Raw genomic sequence first — 25,081 nt, 5'->3', positions numbered from 1 at the left:
ATACAACTTCTAACTTACAAAAACTATCTTACGTGAGGGTGTGGTTTAATTGAGAATAAGATGATAATGGCTTATTGAAGATTACTTGTAAAATGCATGAGATTAGAGTTGGCCTTTATTCAAGCAGAGCTTTTTAAAAGTATCTTTTAGCATTGATTAATAATTCATCTCATTAGATAGTGAAGTTACTTTTGTACTGTAATCCAAATTAAAGTGCATATTTAGTGTCCCTGTTGGCTGGACTATAATTTATACAAGGCGTGATTGTTATATAATGAATCTTATTTTTCTCTGTGACTTGTGAAATCAATCTCATGTCTTCATAATTACATATTGCATATTATATTGTGTATTTTTGAATAATTCCTGGGTTTAAAAAGTACCACTAATTGTGTTCCTAGTATTAATAGTTCAAACACACAGGACATGGAGAGGAGCAATGCTAAGCTCTTAACTATAGTTGTATTGGAACATTATCTCTCAGTCCTCCTGTCAGATAAGTGTGTTGTACACTGACCTGCACGCACACACACATGGACACACACACACACAATGAATCAGAACTGTAGTTTTCACCTCCGTTGACATTTTTCCTTTTATTCTACTGAATTTCAGCCTATCTAAAGTTTGCTTTTCTAAGTAAAAGACTTTAGTCCATAAAGCATCATCCATGTAAAGATGATGTGTATTTAAACACTTTTCTAAAGAAAGCTCCCCAGTGGGGGGAATACGTTCCCAGTTCCCATCCTTCACAAAGCACTGAGTGAAGAACAAGGGAGAGGGTCCAGCACTGCCCTTTGTATCAGGACGTCATGAGTGGACTGATCCTGCCTCGTTATCCTGCCCACCTTGCTGAAGTAGCCCCTTGTCCCCTACTGAGATCGCATCTAACACCACCCAACATGTCTTTCCAACTTCAGGGATCTCTCTCTTTAAATACTTTCAAACACTTTGGTTAAACTTTACTTAATTATGAAAGATCTTCCAACCTTAAAGTAAAACGCCTGATAACTGGCATAGAAATATTTATTTGGTTATTTTTCATTGAGAGGGACGTTCACCAAGTTTACTTTGGTAGCCAGGTGCAGTAGGTGCTTCCCAGGGCACATGCCATGTTCAATAGGAATGCGTGACACATCCACCTGTGTGAAAAGGTAGGAAGTTGTGTGAATACACAAGTGCACATATACCTGAAAGAATGGAAACATGTAAGTCATGTCCTGGTGAGATTGCCACATCACAAACTCCTGGTCAGAAGCAGGACTGGTGGGAGTGGTCTTTCGTGACGTTATTTGCTGAATGCTTCACATTGCACAAAGGTAAGTAAGTGAGGATGCATAAACAAATCTGGGACAGTAAGGGCGGTATCTACTTCTACCGTCTGTTTCCTGATATTGAGTTTTATGTACATTGCGTGGAGGTAGAGTGACAAATGTCAAATGAGCACTGAGCTCACCTGTGCTTATCTAAAGTAGCTTAGTACGTGCATCAGTGAGCACCGACTCAGAACCAGACCACTGTTGGCTCTGTAAGGTACCAGGAGGGGCTGCTGCAGTGCAGGGAGCTCAGAAACCAGCCAAAGCCTGAGTCAACTGCAGCATCATGGGCAAATGCTACTGTCATCACTCCTTTCTGCCCAAACTAGCTAAGACGTCTTCATGTTTATCTTCTGGTTGGACTAACGACTCACGTCTAATCATTTGTTAGCTAGCCATGTCACTAAAGGGAAGGAAGGAGGTGGAGGCTGGGAATCGATGATCCCCATGGGGCAGCCATAGAAGATGAGAATGAACCAAGGACCCTCTCACATTGCTTACTTTACCCCTGCTTGGTTTCCCCCCAGAGTCTTGCCTTCTGTCCTTGTTCTTTTCTCTCCACTGCGCAGTTGGGTGAGTAATATTCCAGATCTTAGTATAATAGCCAAAGTCTGGTCGTAAATGTTCATCTTGTTACTTGAAAGGGTGGCTTTTCAAACCCGAGAGCTGGTTAAAATGGCCGAGGCTGAGGGTGTGTAGCAGGAAGGTCTTCAGATAATTTTTAGGGCCAGGAGACAGACCACTGACGTGTTCAGGAGTCAGGCTTCCATGGAGAGTTTCGGACACCACGCTTCTCTGTGGGCTATTCTCTGGGCTTCTCTGTGATGGGGGATTTCAGGTGCATTGTGCTGAGAGTTCTGGTCCCATTACTCAGTCTGGCCTTGTACCAACCCACACTTAGCCTCTGCCCCGTTCTTTGCATTCTGATTTCATGATAGGTTCTCTGCCCTGCCTCATGTCACCTCCCATGTTCCTTTACCAAGCCTGTGGAGGCTGAAGTATCCGTTGCCCCTGCTGGATTTCTATCTAGCTAACGAGTCACACTGCTCCATTATTTCTGGTCCATGGATATTTTTTTCCCAGTCTGAATAGCCACTGCTGCCGCCTCCTCCTCATCCCTCTTTTCCATTTCTACTTAAAAGAAAGCTCTGTGCTCTTTCGTTTCTTTGTTGTGTTTTTGGACTCATTTATTTACATCCCGTCGCTCCTTTTATTCCATGCTTCTAGAAGTTAATGATTGGGTGTTGGTTTGGAAAAAGGATGCAGAGCCAAAGAGGTGGCTTAGCAGGTAAAAGTTCTCGGTGTTCAGATCAATCTGAGTAAGACCTCCTGCACCCCACCCCATTGTACCAAGAGACAACTACCTTCTGGCTATCATCTTCTGACTCTTGTAAGTGTGGTGACACACATGTGCATGCGTGCACACACAAGTAAACCTATAATTTACTTAAAGCTTAACGAAGATGTTGGTGTGTTATTCTGTAATGTTAACATTGCAGAGGCTTTCAGCCAAGAGAATACAATTCAAACGAGTTGGTTTATTGCATCAGTCGAGGGACTGGATAAGGACCTTCTAGCTAACTTGATTTATTGTAGCTCACACATACCGACTGGGCAGTGTTACGTTGGAAGCAGATTACCTGTGTATGGGATGCTTGTCGTGACATCATCTTAGTTAATGCAGTGAAGCTCCCTGAATACACGCATGTATGTTTCAGTATGACGTATTAAATATGGAATGCCCTCATCACTGTAAAATTTAAGGATGGTTGAGTTATTGAGTGTGGAAGCCACACTCGCTGCCGTGACAGTGTGCAGTATACATTTCGACTACGTGAGCAGCAGAGAACCTCTAAGACAGCAGACTCAACACGTGGTGCAGAGTGTAGGGTGTGGAGATGACTGTAATGCCATCAGGCAGCAGTTTTCAACCTAGATGTCACAATCCCTTTCAGGGGTACATGTCAGATACCCTGTATATCAGATATTTACATTATGATTCATAACAGTATGGGATAATTTTATGGTTGGGGTCACCACCACATGAGGAACTGTATTAAAGGGTCACAGCATAAGGGAGATTGAAAATCATTGCTATAGGTTTTGACACATAAGCCCATTCACACTAATGTAACTAATAGGGATGGTACAGTCTTCTCTCCAAGAGAAAATGTCACCCCAGCCTTGAGGAAAGGATTTGCAGTCCCAGTAGAAGCACCAGAATTTTGAAGTTGCAACTGAAGACAGGCTGATTCCTCTTCTGTGTTCTCTCTCTCTCTCTCTCTCTCTCTCTCTCTCTCTCTCTCTCTGTCTCTCTCTGTCTCTCTCTTTGTCTCTTCTCTCTGTCTCTCTCTGTCTCTTCTCTCTCTCTTTGTCTCTTCTCTGTCTCTCTCTGTCTCTTTCTGTCTCTCTCTGTCTCTTCTCTCTGTCTCTCCCTGTCTCTGTCTCTTCTCTCTGTCTCTCTCTGTCTCTGTCTCTGACTCTCTGTCTCTGTCTGTCTGTCTGTCTGTCTGTCTCTCTCTCTCTCTCCTCCCCCCTCCAAGCAATGAAATAAATGCTGTATAGGATACTGTATTAAAAGTTTTTATAAACATTTTATAGTTTCTAAATATAATTAATATATCTGGCTTTAAAGGGAACATGACTCAACATAAACCTTTGTATATGTATATTAAATTATATACATTGAAATGGGCTTTTATAATGATGATAGTAATATAGTAAGATGATGAGCCAATCGTTTCCCTGTGTTTGAGTGACACAGAAATAACCTCAGCTGGCTCTGCACTATGTATTAGGTATTAGAACAGTGCTTTCTAGAATCATAGACACTTCTTAGGACTCATGCAATAATTCTTTAGAGACCTAGAAAGAGGGAAATGCAGATGATCACAAACATATATGAGGCTGTCCTTTTCTCAGTTAGTTGATATTCTTAGGTAATTATTATTAATGCATGAATAAATTTATATTCAGATTTTGGTGTTTATTTAAGCTTGTACAGTAGTTTTTACTACTTAAGTTCAGTTAACGGTTTAGGAGTTTTATATAATTGCTCTGCATAACCTCACTGCCTTGATGAAGCAAAAAGTAGTATTTCTGAACTTGTTGTGGAATTTATTTATTAAATACTTAATATATCATTTTGATAATGTTCGGAAAGCAGAGGCAACTTTAAGTGTAACCATCTTGCAGTTACTTTTGTTCAGTGTTATAATTGGCTCTCAATGAAAAATCCAACTTATATCAAAGTCCTAACACCTGGTGGCCCATGTGTCTTTTTGGTAGATTAGTAGTAGAAATTGGGAATTTGGCTTCTGAGATGAGTTTCATCTCATGACAAAGTTTTGAGAGCTCTGTTGTAGAATCGGTAGTTCTTCATATATAATCGTATATAATCATACCCTTTTCTCTTATGAGCAAGTAAGGAAATACAGATTGTGTTCTCAGTGGCTTTTGCTTCCGGTTGATACGGTGTCCTCTTACAGAGTTTCCTAATACGCAGTTTGTTCTTTGTGTCTCGTTCTTTTATCCATGCTCCATGACATACATAATAACTTCGTGTTCCTTGTTGTATGTGTGAGTGCTGCACTCTAGGCACACATTTACTCTTAACTGTCCTTGTCATGTGTCGATGCCACACTGCTGAAGTTGATTTGAGACGTAGGCTTGTTTGCTTTGCTTTGGTTTGGTTTTCTTTGTGTATTTTCCTCTTGTGGTGCATTTCAAAGCAGTAATGTTTATGCTGGACATTTTTCTTTTGTTTCTTTAAGTTTTGATAAAAACGTTTTGTGAAAATTAAAATCCTTTGCCAACCTAAGTAGCCTGAATTTGGAGTTAGCAGAATTGCTTCAAGTTTCTGAGACTGAGAATCATACTCTTTTGAGTGTGACATAATTAGAGGAAGCAATATTTTAATGTAATTTCCTAACAGGCATATAGAGAAGGGGATGAGGGAAGAAGGAAAGAGACAGAAAGAGATCGGAAACACCTAACTGAGCTCTGAAAGATTTATATATGTGTAGCTGGACTCTGTCACAAAAGGACCGTCATCTGATTTCGTGTCCCGAGGAAGCCTGGAGAAAGCATCAGTGAAGCCGATTGTTGTGCAGGGCATCTTTGAGTCACTAAGGTACATAGAAAGGAGAAAGCAGTGATTCTCATGCATTTCCAGGTGTTCCACACATAAAAGTGTATGCATAGCGTCCTTACGCTATCAGAAGCCTGCACCAAGTATCTCGACCTCCTAGTTATTTCTGTAGCATCTGTGCTTGTTTTCACTTTTCAGCTTCATTCTCCAGAACGCAATGGTCTCCACTCTTCTCGCACACTCTTTGAGTTGTACATGGATGGAATTGAATATTACATGGCTTTCCTCATCTGAGAAATAAAAAGTATAGCTTTTTCTAGCAGATTTTGTAACAACGTTTTAGGACATCACAATAAAACTTTGTTCTGGTGGAAAAGTGTCAGGATGTTTAAAAATTATTCAGTAAGTCTTTGCGTTCTACCTACCATAGGCTTAGCTCTGATCTATTTCGTAGATGTGGTTGGAGAGCATGGATTACAGCAATGGTCTCCTGAGCTGCGTCACAGATTTCTTATCCTTACACAGTTACCTGTGTGCACTGTGACTCTGGCCACTCCTCCGAGGATGGATGCCGGATCCTTCATTCCTGGTTTGACTGTCAGACCACTATCTGACATGTTCTTTCATAACTGTACCAGCAGGGGGATAGGGCAGCAACTTCTAAATGACCCTGCTGCAAAGAGATATGTGTCCTGTCAACTCCAGAGAGAGATGGTTTATCATTCTGGGTGTCCACAAGGGTGGGATGCCACGAAAATCCTTGAGCATTGCTGCAGCAGTGTGGAGAAACATGTCACCCACCCTACCTGGAATGCCATCCGTGGGCACCAGAAGCTGCCTTGACTGTTTCACTGTTAATTGTGTATCTCTCTGTGGCTGTGTGTACATGAGTGCAGTACCTGCAGAGGCCAGAAGAGGGCATGTTTGTCTCCCGGAGCTGGAGGTAAACACCAGTCCTGAGCAGCCCAAGGCGGGTACATCATGCTCTTGACCACTTCAGCTGTATCTCTATGGCCTTCTATACTTAAAGCATGCCCGTTATATTGGAGGCAGGCAGCAGCAACGGCTCCAATATATTACTACTGAATAGCACTGTCTCTCCCCCACTGAGGTCAGCAGCGAGCACCGAATGCCGAGAGAGCAACTCTCAAATTCCTGGAATGTGATTATTTTTAAACTTTCGATTTAACTTTTTATGGTAATTATTGTGAGCATGTGTATGTGTGTACACGCACATGCATATTGTGTGTGTGTGAGACAGGTGTGTGGAGGTCAGAGGTTGGTTTTCTCCTTCCCATATAGGCTCTTGGACTTAAACCTGGTGGCAAGAGCCCATATCATGTACACGCCCCGGGTCATCTCTGGGTGGTAGGGAAGGGCTGTATCTCATGCCGTGGGATGTCCTAAGGAGAACGGTGTATACTTGGCCTATCAACTCTGCCATCTCTGTATGGCTCTTAGAAAGCACTCTGCAGTAGTAGCTAGTTACATTTTCCAACCATGGTGCGACAGTTTCTTAGCTGGTTTGGAACACAGTTGCCTTTTGATCAAATCACTACCACCTTCTAATGTAATGTAAATGAACAGTACGGGACAAAGATCTACTTTGCCAGTCTTGATTTTTGAGCAAACCCGAGCCTTGGATTTCTTTCTTGGCCTCCCGTGGGAGGTTGACAAATTAGAGCGTGGACTGACATAGTTGCACGTGCAGCGTGACTCAAACACAGCGTGTGCAAACCCTAGGATGGGTTATCAGCATATCACCGCCTCTTTGCAATTTTAAGCTCCACTCAAGCCAGGTTCCTCGCTTTTTGATAAAGCTGTTTATTGTGCAGGAGTATTACTTGATAAGTGACATTTAATGGCTTTACTCATTAGAATCCTGTCCCTGGAGAGTAGGACACTGGCGAGGCAGTAGAGTAATGATCTCAAATTGGTTTTTAGCTGTCCTTCGACAGTCTAGAAACATTAACCATTTTATTATAAAAGACTTGGATTTATATTTTAATGATCCTTTATGGCCGTCTCCTAAACCTTCTTAGTAGTTGAAAAGTTTTATTTCCTACCTCCTATGTCCACCACATGGGTGCGTGTGTACATATCTGTAGATGTGCATGTGGAGGACAGAGGTTCATGTCAAGGCGGTTCTCTCCACCCTATTTTTAAAGCTAGGTTCTCTCGCAGATCCTGCTGTTTACTACTTGCAAAGTAATTACTTTACTGACAGAACCTTTTATCCGGCCCACTCACCTGTCTGTTAAGGAAGACCTGTATGTGCCAGTTGCAAGGCCTGTCTTTCCTGTGACACCTCCCACTGCAGAACTTGCTGGTGGAGGTGGGACAAGCATTCTCAGTCTCCCCCCCAACTCCGTCAAGGAAGCCTGGACACTGCTTTAGCATCGATGTGCTTCTGTTAATATTTTAACTTAATTTACCGTGAGTTTAATCCTGCTCCAATGTCTTCTATGAGCACATATAATCCACTCTTTAGTTCTAAAACAAGGTATGTATGAGTTTCATTCTCTGATTGTTCCAACTTTTGGAATAATTAATTTGGCTCATTTGATTCCTTATCCCTTGCCTTTTCCCTCTGTTCATTTGGTTTTTATTCCTTCCTTCCTATTATATTTTATGATTAACAATTAGTCCCATTAAAAGTCCCCTGTGTATAAAAGTATGCTCATTAAGCTTAATTCTACATAAATTTATAAGGAAATAGGAAACTAACTGATTGCACTTTGTGCAAAGATAGGGGCTCGAGAGTCCCAGTAACTGACATTCACCAGAGTGCCCACGTTACCCTGGAGATTCCCCACCCTGGCAGTGTGTTCGGATGGAACTCACTAGAGATTTATGAAGGAGAGCTTTTCACTTGAAAATGTAACTCAGTTGCCTGGCATTTGAATGAACTTAATTGAAAACTGCTAAGGCCTGTAATAAACATTACACAGACAGAGCACACAGATTTGAAGCAAAAACCCAGCTCTCAGAAAAGGATCCAGTTGACTTGTGAGACTTAGGTGGTGTTATGTTTTAAATCCCAGGGAGAAATTATTAAGCCCAGTAGAAGGATAGCCATGAGTGCTTGAAGTATGCTTTTCTGGGTGTTCTGAAATCCTCAGGGAAGAGCCTTTAAAAACCGTAAGGAACACTGGCATTATGTTTGCCAGGGTAAGGAAAAAGGAGGATCATGAAGTTGAATAAACTCATCCCTTGTGGACTGTGACAGCACAGGGCTTCCTGGTATTTGAAGAAAAAAAATAATAAACACTGTACTGTCCTTTGCCAACACCAACTTTTGTTGATGACATTTTTCTTGGTGTCAATGAATAACTTGATATTTCGGTCATAACACTTGTTGCAAAATGGTATCTCTTGAACAAAGGCTCCAAGTTCCGTTTTAATTTTATTTTAATATTTCTTTTGGAAGATTTGCATGTATTAAGTGCGTTAAATATCATTTAATGTGTTGCACAAACTCTATGTTTTTTCTTTGCATAGTTTTATATTTAAAGAAAATATAATAAGCTTTTCCAGCAAGCGATCTGTGGGCTCCTAACATACAGCGTTGTGCATGCATCTGTGCAGACAACTGATAGATTCTGCAAGGGCTGCTCTATTGTAAGAAAAAGAAAGTTTCTCAAGTTAACCTTTTGGGGTGTTCGAGGGTGGCAAGAGCAAGCAGAAACGGACTGTGTACTTATGAGGAGACCTGTCTCTTGGAAAGCATTCTGCCTTGCTTTGCAAGCTATGTATTCAAACAGTGCAAGATGGGGGGGGGCGCCCCTCCCACTTTCCCTCCTCACATCCGATTCGCAGATATATGGCTCATTAATAGACAGTGCTCTCCACCTGTGCAGGGAAGTTCAGTACATGCCTGGTTTTGTCTGAGCATTTCCGTGAAATTAACACTTTAAGATAATGTGTAAAGGAGCTGTCAGAAAATGTTTCAAGTCAAATCATTTGACTATTCCTAAAATAATAGAATTTCAAGTTTTATCATTTGTCTGATGAAATATTACAGCCTTCACTGAGAATCAGTGTTTTGTTTTCCTAATAGACCTTCAAAAAAAGGCAATTAAAGTAGAAAAAAACTAATGAAAATATAAAAAAACATATTTAAGCATGAAAATATTTAGGAATATTTTCCTATAATTGCTTCTAAATAGAGTGTGATGTTTTTTCTTGAATGAAAACTGTAAACCACTTGTGAATATTAGCACATCTGTATTTGTATTTATGTGGGATGGTTAACTGCTAATACATTTAATAGGTATAATCTGCATTTTCCTGTTAATACTTTATATGTATATTATAGCTTTATGAGTAACATTAATGTGAGTTACTTCTTGAAGGGACAAAAATGTAGTTTGAGATAACTATTTCCCCAGTGTTTACTTTTATATAAATCAGGTTAGCAGAATCCTATGTAGTCTCTATGTCATGTATAAAACTATAAAGTAGTCTCGTTACATTTTCTTGTTTGATGTTACGATGTGTGTAGCAGCACATTTCTAACCACATGCAAATTTGTTTTAAGTTTGATTAATCCTGGGTGCAAAGCCTGTACTTCCATTTATTTACTTTCCTAAATAAATGCATTATTTACTCTCCTTTCATACTTCAACCCCAGTTTCTGGAGTTGTTTGAGCAGTTGAGTAAAATTAATATTTTAATATATGGGTAGTGGAGCCGTCAAAAGAAGTTTTCAAATTAGACCCTTTGATTATAAAATAGTAGAATTTTAATTTTATTCTATTTGTCTGATAAAATGTTATGACTTTCATCAAAGAGAAGCTTGGTGTTATGTAAATAATTGATCGGCTATATTTTCCAGCTCTCAGTGATGCTACATTGAAGCACTTCAGCGGAATGATAGGAGAGTTTGGGGACTGTCATAGTATCCTTGCCTGGCTTGTTTCTGATAATGTGAAAGGTTAGGCTGTTGTCTACAGGAAAGCTTTCGTTAAACATAAATTAATTGAGAGGCTGGCTAGATGTCTCAGCAGTGAAGAGAGCGTTCTGCTCTCACAGAAGACTTCATTCAGGCCCAGCACACACTGGATGGCTAACGAACGCCTGTGTGACCTCTGGGTGATCCGATATCTCTGACCTCCTTAGGCGCATCTACTGCACTGTATCTCCCCTCTCCCAAGGAAATGTATGCATGTGATTAAAATCATAAAAATAAAGCTCCTAAAAGTTAAACCAACTCTTTCAATCAGTTTCATGCTCACAGAAAAGCAGGAATTACAGATGTGCGTAAATATCCAGTCTTCCCAGTAATGTCCCCTGCTAGTCACACCCCACATCCGCGTAACACCTTCTTTATCATCAGTAAATAAACAATGGAATGTTAGCATTCATTGGAGCGCATGGATTCCAGTAAGGTTCATTATTAGTTCTAAACGCTGTAGGTTTTGACAAAGAACATGATGTTTTCATCCACCCCGAATAAGTGAGAATGTTTCACTCTTACAATTCAAGATACATTTTGCATGTTTTCTGAAAGCTGAATAATTAAATGTGGTAAAATTCCTTCATGTTCTGAAAACATAAGTAAAAATTCTCGTTCATTATTTTATATACCTAGAAGTCATAAGAAAAAAGTCTTACAACAAGCTCCATGGGGATGGCTTGATAGATGGATAGATGTGCATTTATCACACGTGTGTGTGCATGTGTGTGCGTGTATGTGTGTGTGCGTGTTCATATGTCTATGTGTGTGAGTGTGCATGTGTGTGAGTGTGCATATGTGTGAGTGTGCATGTATGTGTGTGAGTGTGAGTGTGTACGTATGTGTGCGTGTCTATATATTGTTTTTATACCCCCAAATTTTGAGACACATGATAAATATAGATATCATAGTGGGCAAAGTGTCGTATGCAGCTCTGACTTTCTGAGAACTTACTATAACCACGCTAGCCTCTAACTCAAAGAGCTCAGCGATCTGCCTGCCTCTGCCTTCTGAGTGTTGAGATTTAAGGCGTGTGACACCAAGCCTGGCGCTTTTCTACTATTAATGATACAGTTTCTGTACAAATATAGCCATCTTGTGTAAATTTCCCATCTTGGTCCTAGCACATTGTCAAGTGGGATAAAAATCTCCCTAGCTACATTCAGCCCCTAGGGAAAGATGACAACAGATAGTGAACATTGACTAGGTGGCAACAAATGAAATTCACACATTTCTCCTAGAAATGAGGCGGCATTTTAATTTGTATAACTTAAAATAACGCAAGGTGGCTAAAACCGATGAACAGGGTGAGTCAGAGGCTGAACCAATATCTACAGGAGGGGACTTTTTCCACTGAAATTCATGTTCATTATTTCTCACTAAAGTGTTAATTTTATACTGATTGAACGCACAAAATCATAGGACACAATGCATGTTTCAAACAAATTGTGCATAAAACATTGTATATATGACATACAGACTTTTCCGTATGGGTATATTATGAATTTCTGTATATGTATTTGGCAAACCCATGTGGGAAAGTATACCAGAATTCAATGTCAAATCAAATCTCAATCTCTCTGTCTCTCTGTCTCTGTCTCTGTCTTACCTCTCTCTCTCTCTCTCTCTCTCTCTCTCTCTCTCTCTCTCTCTCTCCCTCCCCCCGCCCCGTCTGTCTTTCCGTGTGTGTGTGTGTGTGTGTGTGTGTGTGTGTGTGTCTGTGTCTGTGTCTGTGTCTTTGTTTGTGTCTGTGTGTTTGTGTGCATTTCTATGCCTGTCTGTCTGCCTTCTCCTTCCACACTTACTGTCTTGGGACAGGGTCTCTTCACTGATCTGAATGTTGACAGTGAGGCTGGACTAGTTGTTCAGCTAATGAGTCAGGGATCCACCTGTCTCCGTCCTTTAAGCACAAGGGTTACAAGGACTAGTTGGCCATCATGCTCAGGTTCTCTGGCTTACATGACTTGCACCAAATCATCCGCTCATCCCCAAATAGATACATTTCATTACTTCTGAATGGGGCTGGAGATACAGATCCATGGGACAGCATGTCCTTATCAATGCCTGACACCCTGGGTTCAGTCCCCAGCACAAATAAATGGATCAACAAACATGAATGATAGACAGAAGTTGTCTTTACTTAACATAAACTAAATGAGAATTAGCATATGCTCCCAATAATGTCATGCATTAAGCTGATTCACATGAGCTACACGTTAGGCGGGAACTAGAACAACTGGCTCACCTTGGATGACTGATCTTTCTCACCTGACCCGCTCCAAATCATTTATTCCAGGATCAGTTCTCAGAGACCAGCCTCTTCTCCCTCAGAGGATAGACACAGTTTTCTTCCTTGCGAATGTATTCCGTTGTGTTCTTTTTGATTGGAGACGTGTTAGCATCTGAATCCTACTAAGTAATGGGATGGCAGATTACCAAGTGGGTCCTCCACAGTCAAGACTGAGTTCCCCATGCCTGTCTGCTTACACCCTTCCCGCTCCAGCTCCGCCTCTGTAGGACCTTGGGGCAACATCCTGATTTGTTTACATTTAAATCTCTGTGAGTCCCTATGAGTCCTGCTTACTCCTTTCTGTGGGCCAGGTTTGCTTGGTGTCCTTGATCCCTTTCGTTCCTACAGTCTTTCTTCCGATGCTGACAGGAATGGAAGAGAGGAAGAGGGTACAGTATTGTATGAGAGAAGAATAAAGAAAGAAGAGTTACTTTTTAAAATCTTGTTTGGCATGGGAGCTCTAAATCTGGCAGCATTGTCTTCACCAGTTTTCCTGAGCTTCTTTGTCGTCTAATTGTATTGTCTATTAAAGCCTTAGTTTCCGGTGGCTTAACTCATCAGATTCTGTTGGACCATTTGGGGGGAAATGACTGGAGTCACAAACATGGGACGAGCATAGAGCTCTCTTGCACATCTGGAGAGCAGGAATAATGAGTCTCACGTGACAAGTTCACTGCTAAGGTCAAAATAGATGTGATGTATGCGGGCCCATCTTCATGGGTCTCATGCTCACTCCTGTGGAGGCCAGAGGTTGGTATCAGATCTCTCCTTCAGTCACTTCCCACCTCATTCTTTTGAGGCAGGGTCTCCACTGAGGCTGGAGCTCAGAGTTGCAGTTGGATTGGCTGCTGACCAGTGGGTTCCAGGGATTCTGGGCCCGACCTCCATGGTCCGGGTATGGAAGACGTGAACCTCTACACCCAGCCTTTATATTAGCACCCAAGATCCAATCCCAGACACTTGTGCTAGCATAAGCCATCTCTGCAGCCCCTTTAGCCTAATTTTACCTCTACTTCACAAGGCTTTACCACCAACAAACCAGTTCAGACTACTACTACCACTGACTTAGATATGAACACTTACAGCAGAACGCTGAAGGCCTTGGGTCTGTGCATTGGTTATTGGCTTCTGTTGTGAAGTTTTGATAGAGCAGGCTTTGTATAGAGATTCTCTGTGATGCCCGCCCATTTTCTATCTTTCTCTTCGTATTCATTTTCGTAATATGGCCATGTATTTATGGATGTTCACAAGCACTTACTCTCGTCAGAGTTATTTATCATAGAAAATAAAAAACTAAGAGCTCCTATCACAAGAATAAAACTTTACTGTCTTCTTAAAGACAGAGGGCATAGTCACAGGACACTGTTAAGAAATAGAGTACTTATTAGAATGATTGTTATAATGGGGACAATGTTAATGAATCTTTTGTATAAATTTGCATTAAAAATTCAGCGTGAACACACACATAGAAACACACGTACAATTTAAAAGCGAAATACAAGTATTTTAAAAAGTTAGGAGAGCATTAAAAACTGGCCTGATGCATATATGGCTTGTGTCACAAAGGGATAAGGTCACTGTGTGGGTCACACACAGGCTTAGTGCTGGGTCACCTGCATCTGGGAAAGAATACGCAGGGCACAGGGGCAGCGATGCAGATGTGGCCTGGAGGGAGGACGCCTGATGCTGTGCTGAAATGTAGTAGGCAACGCAGAGGAGACTAGACATTTCTGAGAGGATGGAAATAGCATGAATTTCTTTTTATGATATCAAAAATGTTACATCTATTAATAAAAAGGGCTGGGGATTTAGCTCAGTGGTAGAGCGCTTACCTAGGAAGCGCAAGGCCCTGGGTTCGGAACCCAGCTCCGAAAAAAAAAGAACCAAAAAAAAAAAAAAAGTTTAAAAAAAAAAAAGATGGCATAATTTTATCATCTTGATTTCTCAGCAAGGTTCAAAAAACAATTTTAGTTTTCCATTTGTTATTTTTAACTTACAAAGAAGAAAAGAAGAAAATGCCATCATTCTCCAGAAAACACTTCAGTCAAATAAGATTGTGGTACCTAAGTTTACTTGGGAATATTTATAGTCCAAAGATCGACGTTATATTTTAACCTGATTTGGTTGAAGATACAACTATTATTTTTACTTTTAATGAATGAAATTTGAAGGATGATACATATGCAGTACTTGAAAAAATATATATTCAGTAGTTAAAGCATTTTAGTGCATCTAGGAAGGGAAATGAGTGAGCGTGGACCTTGGCTGTAGCCCTTGCTTGTCGTGCTGATTTGATGTGAGCGGAACTGGAAGGAGCATCTTCAGTTGGTGTTGAGACAGAGGACTAATCAAACTGGGTTCCAGTGCTCCAGACGTAGGACCCGAAAATCAAGAGTTCAGGGTCACTGTCGGCTACGCAATTCAGTTGCAGGTAGCTTGAACTGTAGGAGACCCTGTCTCTGAAACCCCAATCTGAGTAAGGAAGAGAAGTCTTTCCTCACCTGTGAGTGCACTTTGCACTATGGACGTACCTAGCCCTTGCCATTGTATCACATTTAGTCATGACCAGACTGCAGCAGTAATTCTCTGGGAAGCGAAAACCACTTTATGTCTGATGACTTCCCTTGCCATCCCCACGCAATATTTCTTCAGAATGATAGAAGGTGGACTGCAAAGGAAATGATCTTCCTAGAGGTTGTCTAGAGCACACCCGGTTCTCGTTGTAAATGTGGAATCTAATTTTCAGTATCTAAGATACAGGCTGATTAGCATTGCGCTACGCAACGGTGACTTTCTCCCCCCACCCATTTTCAAGTCAACGCAATTATTAGCGGTATGAGTAACCCACTGAGATTGTTAAGGTCCTCCTCCTTATGATTTATTTTTCATTTAAATCTTTTAAGATGCATGTTTATTTCATTTGGTGAGAATTTACATTAAGAACACCAAAGTTCATAAGCACCCCGAGGAACAGAAATGATCAGGTTTTGTTTCTTTTTTCTTTTCACTCTGATGCTTTTTACTCTGAGTTTCCAGGGTTCTAGGAAACATTGTGGGTGTTGATGAAGATGCCTGGAATTTCCTTCCTTCAAGTGTTTATCTAAGATTCTGTGGCAGGAAGAATACAGGGTAACAGATAACTGAGAAACCCAGGCTTGCATGCCTCTCTAGTGGAGTGCAAGGCTCAGGCAGTGAAACTAGTGATAGGACTCCGGTTGGTGTATAAGACCGACCAGCAACAGTGCAGCATGAGGGATGATGGGAGCTTAGAAGGGACAGGAAGCAATACCTGAGCACGGGGCAAAGTGGAGATCAGGAGCACCTGGTAGCCCATCCAAGAGATGATGACAGAAGGCAAGACTTAAACAAGGAGATGTAGGGCCACAACTTAACCTTAGTTCAGTCCTTTCTTCTTCTCTGAGAGGAATTTGGTCCAGGACACTCAAGTCCAAGGATGCTCAAGTCTCTGCCATATAAGCATCCTACTATTTTCCTCGTACAAAGCCTATGCATACCCTCCTGCACACTCTATCTCTAGATTTTGAAATCCTTAGCAAAATGTGTGTGCTGTGGCCATAGTTGCACTCCAGTGTTTATGAAAGACAGCAAGTGAAAAAGCCTGTACCCATTCAGTACTTCAGTGTAAGTGAAACTCTTTTCTTCAACCACCCTGCTGTTGGTTGCGGTTGGTATAGTCTTCTTCATAGGCATAACCTCAAGTTAGAGAGAACTCATGTTGGATTACAGAATGAAGATTAACATCCTGATGTCTCAGAGATGGCTCAGCTAGTGAAGTGCTTCCCATGAAAGCGGAAGGACCCAAGTGTGATCTCCCATGTAGGAATCCCAGGAATTATAATGTATGCTTCTCCTATTAGTCCCAAGGCGGCAGAGGCAGGCAGATCCCTAGGGCTGGCTGGCTCCTGGAGAAAGGCACGTGAGCTTTAACTCCAGTCTTCACATCTGTGGGGAGTAGGGCCAGTGGCACACATGCACAGGAACTTGTGCACACACACACACACACACACACACACACACACACACACACAGTGTGAAAACAGTTTCTGTGACTTCACACCACTGTGTTTAATAATTTAACCAAGCTCAGTACATATTACAGCGTGAACTATGCCCACCAGGGTGGAGTAACCGTGCACGTGTGCTCTTTTCCAGTGAAATTCAGCAACTGCAATAGAAAAAGGAAAGTTCAGTATGAAAGCAGTGAACCAGCAGATTTCAAGGTGGATGAGGACGGCACAGTGTACGCTGTGAGAAGCTTCCCTCTCTCTGCAGAGCAGGCAAAGTTCCTGATATATGCCCAAGACAAAGAAACCCAGGAAAAGTGGCAGGTAGCTGTTAACCTGAGCCTGGAGCCCAGCCTGACTGAGGAGCCGATGAAGGTACCCAGATCCAGCTTATGTTTAACCACTAGATTTAAGATTCTAACCAAATACGGGTTTAATTATTGCCATGCAAGTGGAGGGCCAGTGTTTCCATTGTTACCAACTTCATTTTCCTTAGCAGGACTTGGTTGTATTTCTAGCGTAATAGGCTAAGTATATCTCAAGCAACCAGAGTTGCCTTGGAGAGCTTTGTTTATATTTTGTGATTTATAATTTAATTCAAATTAGAAGTAGTTTTTGTTACATTTCTGAGATGTTTTACAAGCTGTTAAGTGTAACCACAAAATAAACACATCTTGGGAAGATGTCATCAGTCAAATTTATTAGGTGGGAGGTGCAGGTCTACAGCGGGGACAGTAAAGTGTTTCTGGCAAAGACAAGGGTTGACTTTTGTCCTTTTTTTTTTTTCAAGAGCAAATTGGGTAGCATGAAATATTCATCCTGCCACTGATGTTGACGAGTGATATGCTCCCTCTCAGGAAAGCTGTTGTGAGCCAGGGTGAAATAAATGAAGTGTGTTTCCAACAGAGACCTATTCAGCTCAGCAAATGTTTATTGAGCATTTATTCTGTGAAAATCCCTACATAAGAATTTTAAATGAAATAGAGCCATGACTTTACAAATCCCATGTTGTTTATCAATACCAGGTTCTTCAAGTTTATTCAAACCTAAGATTCAGGGACACACCTATATACACTTTGAAGGCCATGACTCTGAACTCTAACCATTATGTTTTGAATACTACAGTTATAGATAACAGCACAGGCCATGACGATATTTAATTATAAAGGTCATGTGCATTCATGTATTCAAATAAGATTGAATATACTAAAAACATGCCTTGTTTTTCTCTTACACCAGTGTTTCACATCATGTAAAATACAATGTATTAAGCCATTAACTGCTGAAAGGCCTCAAGCCACTTGAGTGATATACAAAGTGAGAGGCTAGTACCTAATGGGGTGAAAAGACTTGTCTGTTGTTGTTGGTTCTCCGTGTTCCAGCCACTGTCCAGGATGTTTGCACAGAGACAGCACGGCCTAATGGCTAAAGTGTCCACAGACATCGAGAGAAACAGAAGAAAATGTTGACACATAGCAGAGATTAATGCCTACTGTGCAAAGTGGGTCATTTACAGCATCCATCACAGCTGACATAGGTTTAGAATAATTACAGCATTAATTCTGTGGGATTTAATAGGGTCATAAATATTTGAGACATTCTTTAGCGGTACGTATTAAACTTCTCTTGGAATTCAAATTATATCTCAGCACATCAAGATCTGAATTTAATGTACAGTAGGCACATTACCTGAACTGTGGTCTAAACTAATGAGAAATATATAAAAGGGTGCTATTAAACTTGGTTTAATATTAACTACTCTCTAGGATGGTTTATAGAAACTGCAAGTAGTTTACTCAACTGGACTATATAATAAATTGTTTCTAATTCAATTTCCAGTGAATAGTGCAACCCAAATACTTCATGGCACTTTTCTGTTATTGAACTAGGGGACAGGGAAAGGGCCTCCCGAGTTATTCTTTTTGTTCATAATACACTGTGGTTCCTACACACACGGGTAGCCATTAATATTGATGTGATCTTAGAAGGTGCTCTTCCTAGTCCTTAGGAAAGTTTTCTTGTTCTTTAATGCAAAGGAACCACATGAAATTGAAGAAATAGTATTCCCTAGACAACTCGCCAAGCACAGCGGAGCTCTACAAAGGCAGAAGAGAGACTGGGTCATCCCTCCGATCAACTTGCCAGAAAACTCCAGAGGACCCTTTCCGCAAGAGCTTGTCAGAGTAAGAGGCTGTCGTTGTAATTATTTTCATGGCAAGGCAACGTTAGAAACTGTTTCTTCTATTTTTTTTGTTTGTTTTTGAGTAGAGTTTATGGCATGTGCTGTACAGTTGAATTTGTGTGAGTGGAATTTCTCCTATGTAGTAAGAAGCCTTTCTTTGTCATCTCTTGGATTATTTATCTGCGTAGCTCTCCTAGGTCCGGGGCACTCGATGATAGGCCTTTTGTGAATTCATGAGCTATGACACCATCCCATCCCTCCCCTTCCTTCTCTCACTATTCAAATGGTAGTCAGAACCAGGACTTTCCATGATGATCTCTGCCCTCTAAAGATAGTTTGGGACAGAAGGAAAAGAATAAAGGGCAATCATTGCTAAACCTGCCAGCACCAAGTGCACTTGGGAGTCTTTTTATAAGAGGAAAAGTGACCTCTGATACCATTAACAGAGTCCCTGGGGCAGTGCAAAACTGGAGCCTTTCCAATCTGAGGAGAGAGAGTTTTGCAGTTACTTACACTGCCTACCATCCGACCATCTGACATGGGAAAAAAATAAGCAAACTCTACAGGGTAGCATTTATTTAAAAGTACAATGTTATGGAATCATCATATTCTCACTTATTAAAATGTAAATGTTTCTATGACTATTTTAGTACTCCAACACATATTTTTGAGCCTTTTAAGTAAGTCACTTATTTGTGCTGTATATTCTATTCTAATGTGCATTGTAATTCGATTTAACAATGCCCGTAACACCAGATAGAGGTGCCTTCTATCAACCCTCAGGAAACAGGACTGAAAAACAGAATTTTGCCCTATGTTAAGAAATATCTCTAGATCAAATGGATGGATTAATTACATTTACGTAGTGCATAAAGAGCTGTATTTATTACTGCCCAGCCTGCCCTTTCTCTGTCTCTGCCGTTCTTCCATTTTCCATCTCTGTAAACTGCTCTACTCTGACTTGCTTTCCCTTTGTTTGGAGTATAAAATATGCCCAAAGAACCTCTCTTTGATGCTTTATTAGAAAAGGGAACTGTAGCCTTCGTTACCACCTGAAAACCATGTAGGAGGCTTTGGTTGCACAGAACCAGTACAATGAAAGCAAAGAAGTCTAATGTACGGGCCTGTTCCCAACCACAGAGTCCCACGTAAGACTATTTCAAGCTGTTGCTACATAATTATTACTTCTTAGCATTTCTGATGTGTGAAGACACCATGTTTCGTATTAAATTAAACACTTATTACGTTGTTGTAAATATTTTTCCGTGGCAATTTTATCTATGTAGACAATGCTAAATTTTGACATTTTGCATGTTGCATAGCTGGTGTTCCTTTAGCTGAAAAGGTTACCCCAAGTCTTTCTGGGGATAGGTAGTGTCTCTTTTTAAGTCCATCATCAAGAGTCATGGGATGGGCTTGGGAGATGGCTCAATCATAGCGTGCTTTCCACACAGCATACAGACCTGTGTTCAGATTCCCATCAGAGACCTCAGTGCTGGGGACTCAGAAACAAGAAACCCAGGTGCGTGCTGTTTAGTCCCGGCCATGTGAATCAGGGAACTCCAGCTGCACCCAGAGACCCTGTCTCAAAAATATAAGGTGGAAAGCAATTGCAGAAGCCACCCACATGCATGCATGCACACACAGACATGACACACACACACACACACACACACAACACACACACACACACACACACACACACACATAGGAAGAGGAGGAAGAAAGGTAGGAGACATCAGTGGAGAAGCGAGGTATGGAAGTGCGGTATGCCCCCCAAACAACTCTGCCCATGTTTTCTCCTTATGTAATTGTTTTCCTCATCCTCAGATCAGGTCTGATAGAGATAAGAACCTATCTCTGAGATACAGTGTCACTGGGCCAGGAGCTGACCAGCCTCCAACGGGCATCTTCATCATCAACCCCATCTCTGGACAACTGTCAGTCACAAAGCCTCTGGACAGAGAACTGATAGCCCGGTTTCACGTAAGCTGCCCTGTGCTGAGTCTGTGTTCATACTCCTTGACATGTGTGTATGTGCAGTCTGTCACCACCTCGAGTTACTCCGGTGGCCCTAACGCTGAGGTTTAACACCAGAGTCATATCTGTAGGCTTCTCTTATTAAAGCACGTGTTTATGGAATTGATACATGCTATAAAACAAGCAATGGCAAAATAATAAGAAAGAAAGGGAGACAGCCTGCGACATCATTGCTTTTGACATGCTAGTGCATGATGTCAGATGCACGGCCGGGAGAACCCATGGGAACTGGTCTGTATGGACAGATCAGAGCGGCCATGTGGGAATGTCTAGACCACAGCTGTTGGAAGAGGGCACAGTGGTATAATCCCAAGCTCATTTGTATCGTACTCCTTTTACGTTGCCTCTTTTCTTTCTGTTATGAAGAATTGTTTCAATATGGGTGTCCCAGCCTAGTCTTTCCATATTTCCTCCCTTTTATTGTTTTACAGTTTGTTCAGGGACATCATTACTTCACTCGTGCATTGCATGGCCCCTTTTAGGACATGTATAATGTAAATTACAGTTTGCAGGGATATTGATCAAGACCCTCTCTAACCTGAGAACTCGTCTTCTCAGGTTCTGTCATGTTTGTCTTTCATGTGTAAACGCTTAGTCTCCATGGAGGGATTTCAGTAACAGGAGGGAGGATCTAGACCCAGCCTGTGAGCCCAATGCCATTGACCACATTCCTGCAGGGCATCATCACCACCATTAAGCCTTGCCTATAGGCTCGGTGTCTCTGGACTCTTACTTGGCTCAGCAGCAATGTTTAAAGTCCTGCACCTGCACGAGCTTTAGAAATCCTGGTGTCTTACAACTTCAGTGTCTGCCCTAGGACTGAACATAGAAGTGTAGGAAAAGTTAGATATGTCTTCAGTTGTATAACTCAGAACTCACTCATTACCTCAATTAATTGGCAAGCCTATCGTTTGAAATTCATGGAGGGAACTGGGTTGAGGTAGCACATAACATCTAGTTAGAGCAGTTTCTATTGATGATCATAAACACGCCAGTGAGTTTTCCTTTGACTTCCCTCCATCTAAGATCCTGTGGCTGAAATTCAGAAAGTAAACGTATCCATCCGAGAATAGAGCGAATTGTTCTTTAAATGCTTGCTATGTATGCATTCAAAGCAGTACCAGGGAAATGGAATTAATTACGGAATTGCAAGTATTTAGAGCCATTAGGATTCATTATTTTACGTAACTATAATTAAATTTCAGTATTAGGAATTTGTTAATGGAATATATTGTGTTAAGTAAATCAGGAGGAAAATATCTCTAAAAAGGATTGAAAAGCAGTAATAAAATTTACGCTGTGCTATGTGTTTAGTAACCTAGAAATACTCTTAAGTAACCAACAGCATCAGAGATTACAGGGAAACTGTAGACTACGGTGGGAGAATTCCAGTTTAAAAGGAATGGTGCAGCACAATATGGCATTGCCTTTTAAAGAGCTGCAGCAGATGTTTGCTGGGAGAAAACATTAGAAAGACAGTCAGGCCCGAGTACATTAGTGACTGTATGTGTATGTGGAGAATAGCAACATACAGTTTCTCAAAGATGACTGCTGATGCTGTCCCCTGGGACTATGGTGAGGAATGCCTTAAACATGCATGCATTTTTCACGTCTCTCTGAAAGGCCTTAAACTTTAAAAATTTATGCGTAAATTCCCTGTGTACCTGTAATTTCCCAGATCATTTCTCGTTCTCTCCACATTCATATACTGACCCTGCTGTATCTAAGAAAAGGATATTTTAGATCTGGACACAGCTGGCTCTGAACCAGGCTTGGTCCACAAAGAGCAGTGTGGTTATCACAAAGCCCAGTTTCTCGGTCCTCCAGTGCTCTGGATGTGGATCAAATCAGTTCAAAGCTGTGTACTAAGCACTGGGCCTGGCCTCGAGGATAGGAGGCTACCTCTCCCCTCAAACTGTGGGTATCTCCGTCTTGAGAGGGGAACCATAGCAGCTTTTGCATGGCTGTCTTCAGAATGCTCTTGCGACTGTGACACACATGTACATGGTGACCACATGTAACAGATCCTTAAATGCCCTCTGCCCTCTGGTTGCATTTGCAGCTGAGGGCACATGCAGTTGACATCAATGGCAATCAAGTGGAGAACCCCATTGACATCGTCATCAATGTCATCGACATGAATGATAACAGACCTGAGTTTCTGCACCAGGTTTGGAATGGGTCTGTTCCAGAGGGATCAAAGCCTGGTGAGTTAGAATGGTACTGTGGTCATGACTTAAGAAATGTTATACGAGAGCTGTTGAAGTAGCCCGGCTGGTAGAATGTTTGCTTAGCAAACACACGGTCCTGGGTTTGATCTGTAACACTGCATAAGAAGTGGGACTGAGCATGGTGACCCACACCTACCATGCATGTCGGGAAGAAGAAGCAGAAACTCAGGGTTCTCCTCAGCTACATATTGGATTCAAGGCCCACCTGTGCTATCAAATATACTTGCTCAAAAAGAAAAAAAATGTTTTTAACTGACATAGCAGTAAGAAAAGGAAAGTCTTGTATGACATATAGCTGTAAGGAAAGATCCTGTATGCCTTTTAATTTATTTGAGACAAAGGGAGTAACTCAGGGAAAAAAACTGATCGAAAACTGAAAACAACAAAATAACTTCACATCCACATGATTTTCACCATGTTTGAAAACCAAGAGGCCATGGAATCTAGAGTCGTCTTCCCTTGCTTTGTAGCTGACATAGTGAGGGAGCCGCTTGAGAGAGGCTGGCGTGTACAGAGCACCAACTCCCTTACAGGAGGCAGAGAAACAGCAGAATCCCAACAGTAAAGCTGCTTGGTGTTTCTGTTACCAGGCAGTGAAGCCCCCAGCACGGCAGGACTGGTGACAGCTGTGGCACGCTGGGTATTTACTTCTAGAGTGCCACATGTCCTCCACGGTCGCCTTTCAGCCCGCAGAAGGAAGTGGCCTGGCCTTGAGGCAGCACTTGCAGAAAGCCTCTCGCCTTTGTGAAGTGGTGTTTGACTGGCAGTTCAGATCCTTGTACTAAAAACATTCCAGTCACAGAATAGCCAGGCCAGCGAGACCTATTTAATCTGAAAACCTACTAAACCAGGCACTCAGTAAGGGGATGAAAAAGCAAATGTTTGGCCAGCTGGTCAGATTTAATGTTTTGAGATATTCAACTATTCTGTTTCATAAAAAATCAGTATTTAAGACTGCACTTCATAGGACCTTGAGCCTCTCCACCAATATCTATAGCTCTCTGGTGTACCAGCTGATCTGTGGGTAGAAGCAACTGTGCCTTAAACCCTTGGCCCCATGTATCCTCATAGAGAAAGAAAGGAATGTGTGGACTCTGTCCTCTATGGCTCCTTCAGACACTGTCAGACAGGATGACCTCCAGTCTTACACATTTAAAATCCAGTAAAACGAGATAGATCCTTACTAAAATGGATCTTGTATGGACTCTGGAGATGGCTCGGGAGTTTTACACACTTGCTACCAAGCCTGAAGGTCCTGAGTTAATTAAGCCTTGGGAATCATTTGGTAGAAAGAGAAAGCTGATTCCTGTACACAAGCTGTCCTCTGATCTTTACATGCATACTGTGATGTGCGTGTGCGCATGTAAACATGTAAACACACACACATACACACGCGTACACACACAAACACACTCACATACACACACACACGCACACACACAAACACACACATACACACGCATACACACACAAACACACACACATTCACATACACACTTACACACACAAACACACACACACAATAGAATATATCTCGTGCAAATATCCTACAATATAAACAGACTTTGGGCATTTCGACTACAGATGTTTTGCAATTAAGTATCATTTTCCCGTGTGTTTCCCGTGTGTTTGGTTGTTTCAAACCTCACATAATCCACTGCTTTAGAGACCTTATTAGAAATAAGCCATTCAGGCTGTATTTACTGTGTATGTGACCATGAGTTTCCAGTTAGGCGTCTCATGAATGAAAGCCTCTGAGTAGCCACTGTGAGGACCGCTGTACTTCCTGTGCTTTGGAAGCGCTCTGCTGGGCAGGGCTTGACTAGGACATCCCTCTTGACTTAAACTGTGCCATAAGCATTTTAACTCCAGGTTCTGGAACCAGACGTTGTTTTTGAACAATCAGTTCATGTTGCAATGTTAGCTTACCAGGAGCTGTATGATCCACTC

General features: G+C 41.6%; 1 protein-coding gene across 1 annotated transcript in view; it reads left to right on the top strand.

The window, feature by feature from the left end:
• Window positions 1-25,081, top strand: part of Cdh2 (cadherin 2) — a 214,192-nt gene that overhangs the window by 137,249 nt on the left and 51,862 nt on the right. The window contains exons 3-6 of the mRNA NM_031333.2: window positions 16,827-17,053; window positions 18,715-18,861; window positions 20,691-20,846; window positions 22,963-23,107. Of these exons, the coding sequence (NP_112623.2) occupies window positions 16,827-17,053; window positions 18,715-18,861; window positions 20,691-20,846; window positions 22,963-23,107 (675 nt within the window). The remainder of the gene's footprint in view (window positions 1-16,826; window positions 17,054-18,714; window positions 18,862-20,690; window positions 20,847-22,962; window positions 23,108-25,081) is intronic.

Source organism: Rattus norvegicus, chromosome 18, assembly GCF_036323735.1.
Source record: "Rattus norvegicus strain BN/NHsdMcwi chromosome 18, GRCr8, whole genome shotgun sequence".
Taxonomy (NCBI): Eukaryota; Metazoa; Chordata; class Mammalia; order Rodentia; family Muridae; genus Rattus; species Rattus norvegicus.
The sequence above is the reverse complement of the archived record's forward strand: the minus strand, read 5'-3'. Positions and strand labels throughout refer to the sequence as shown.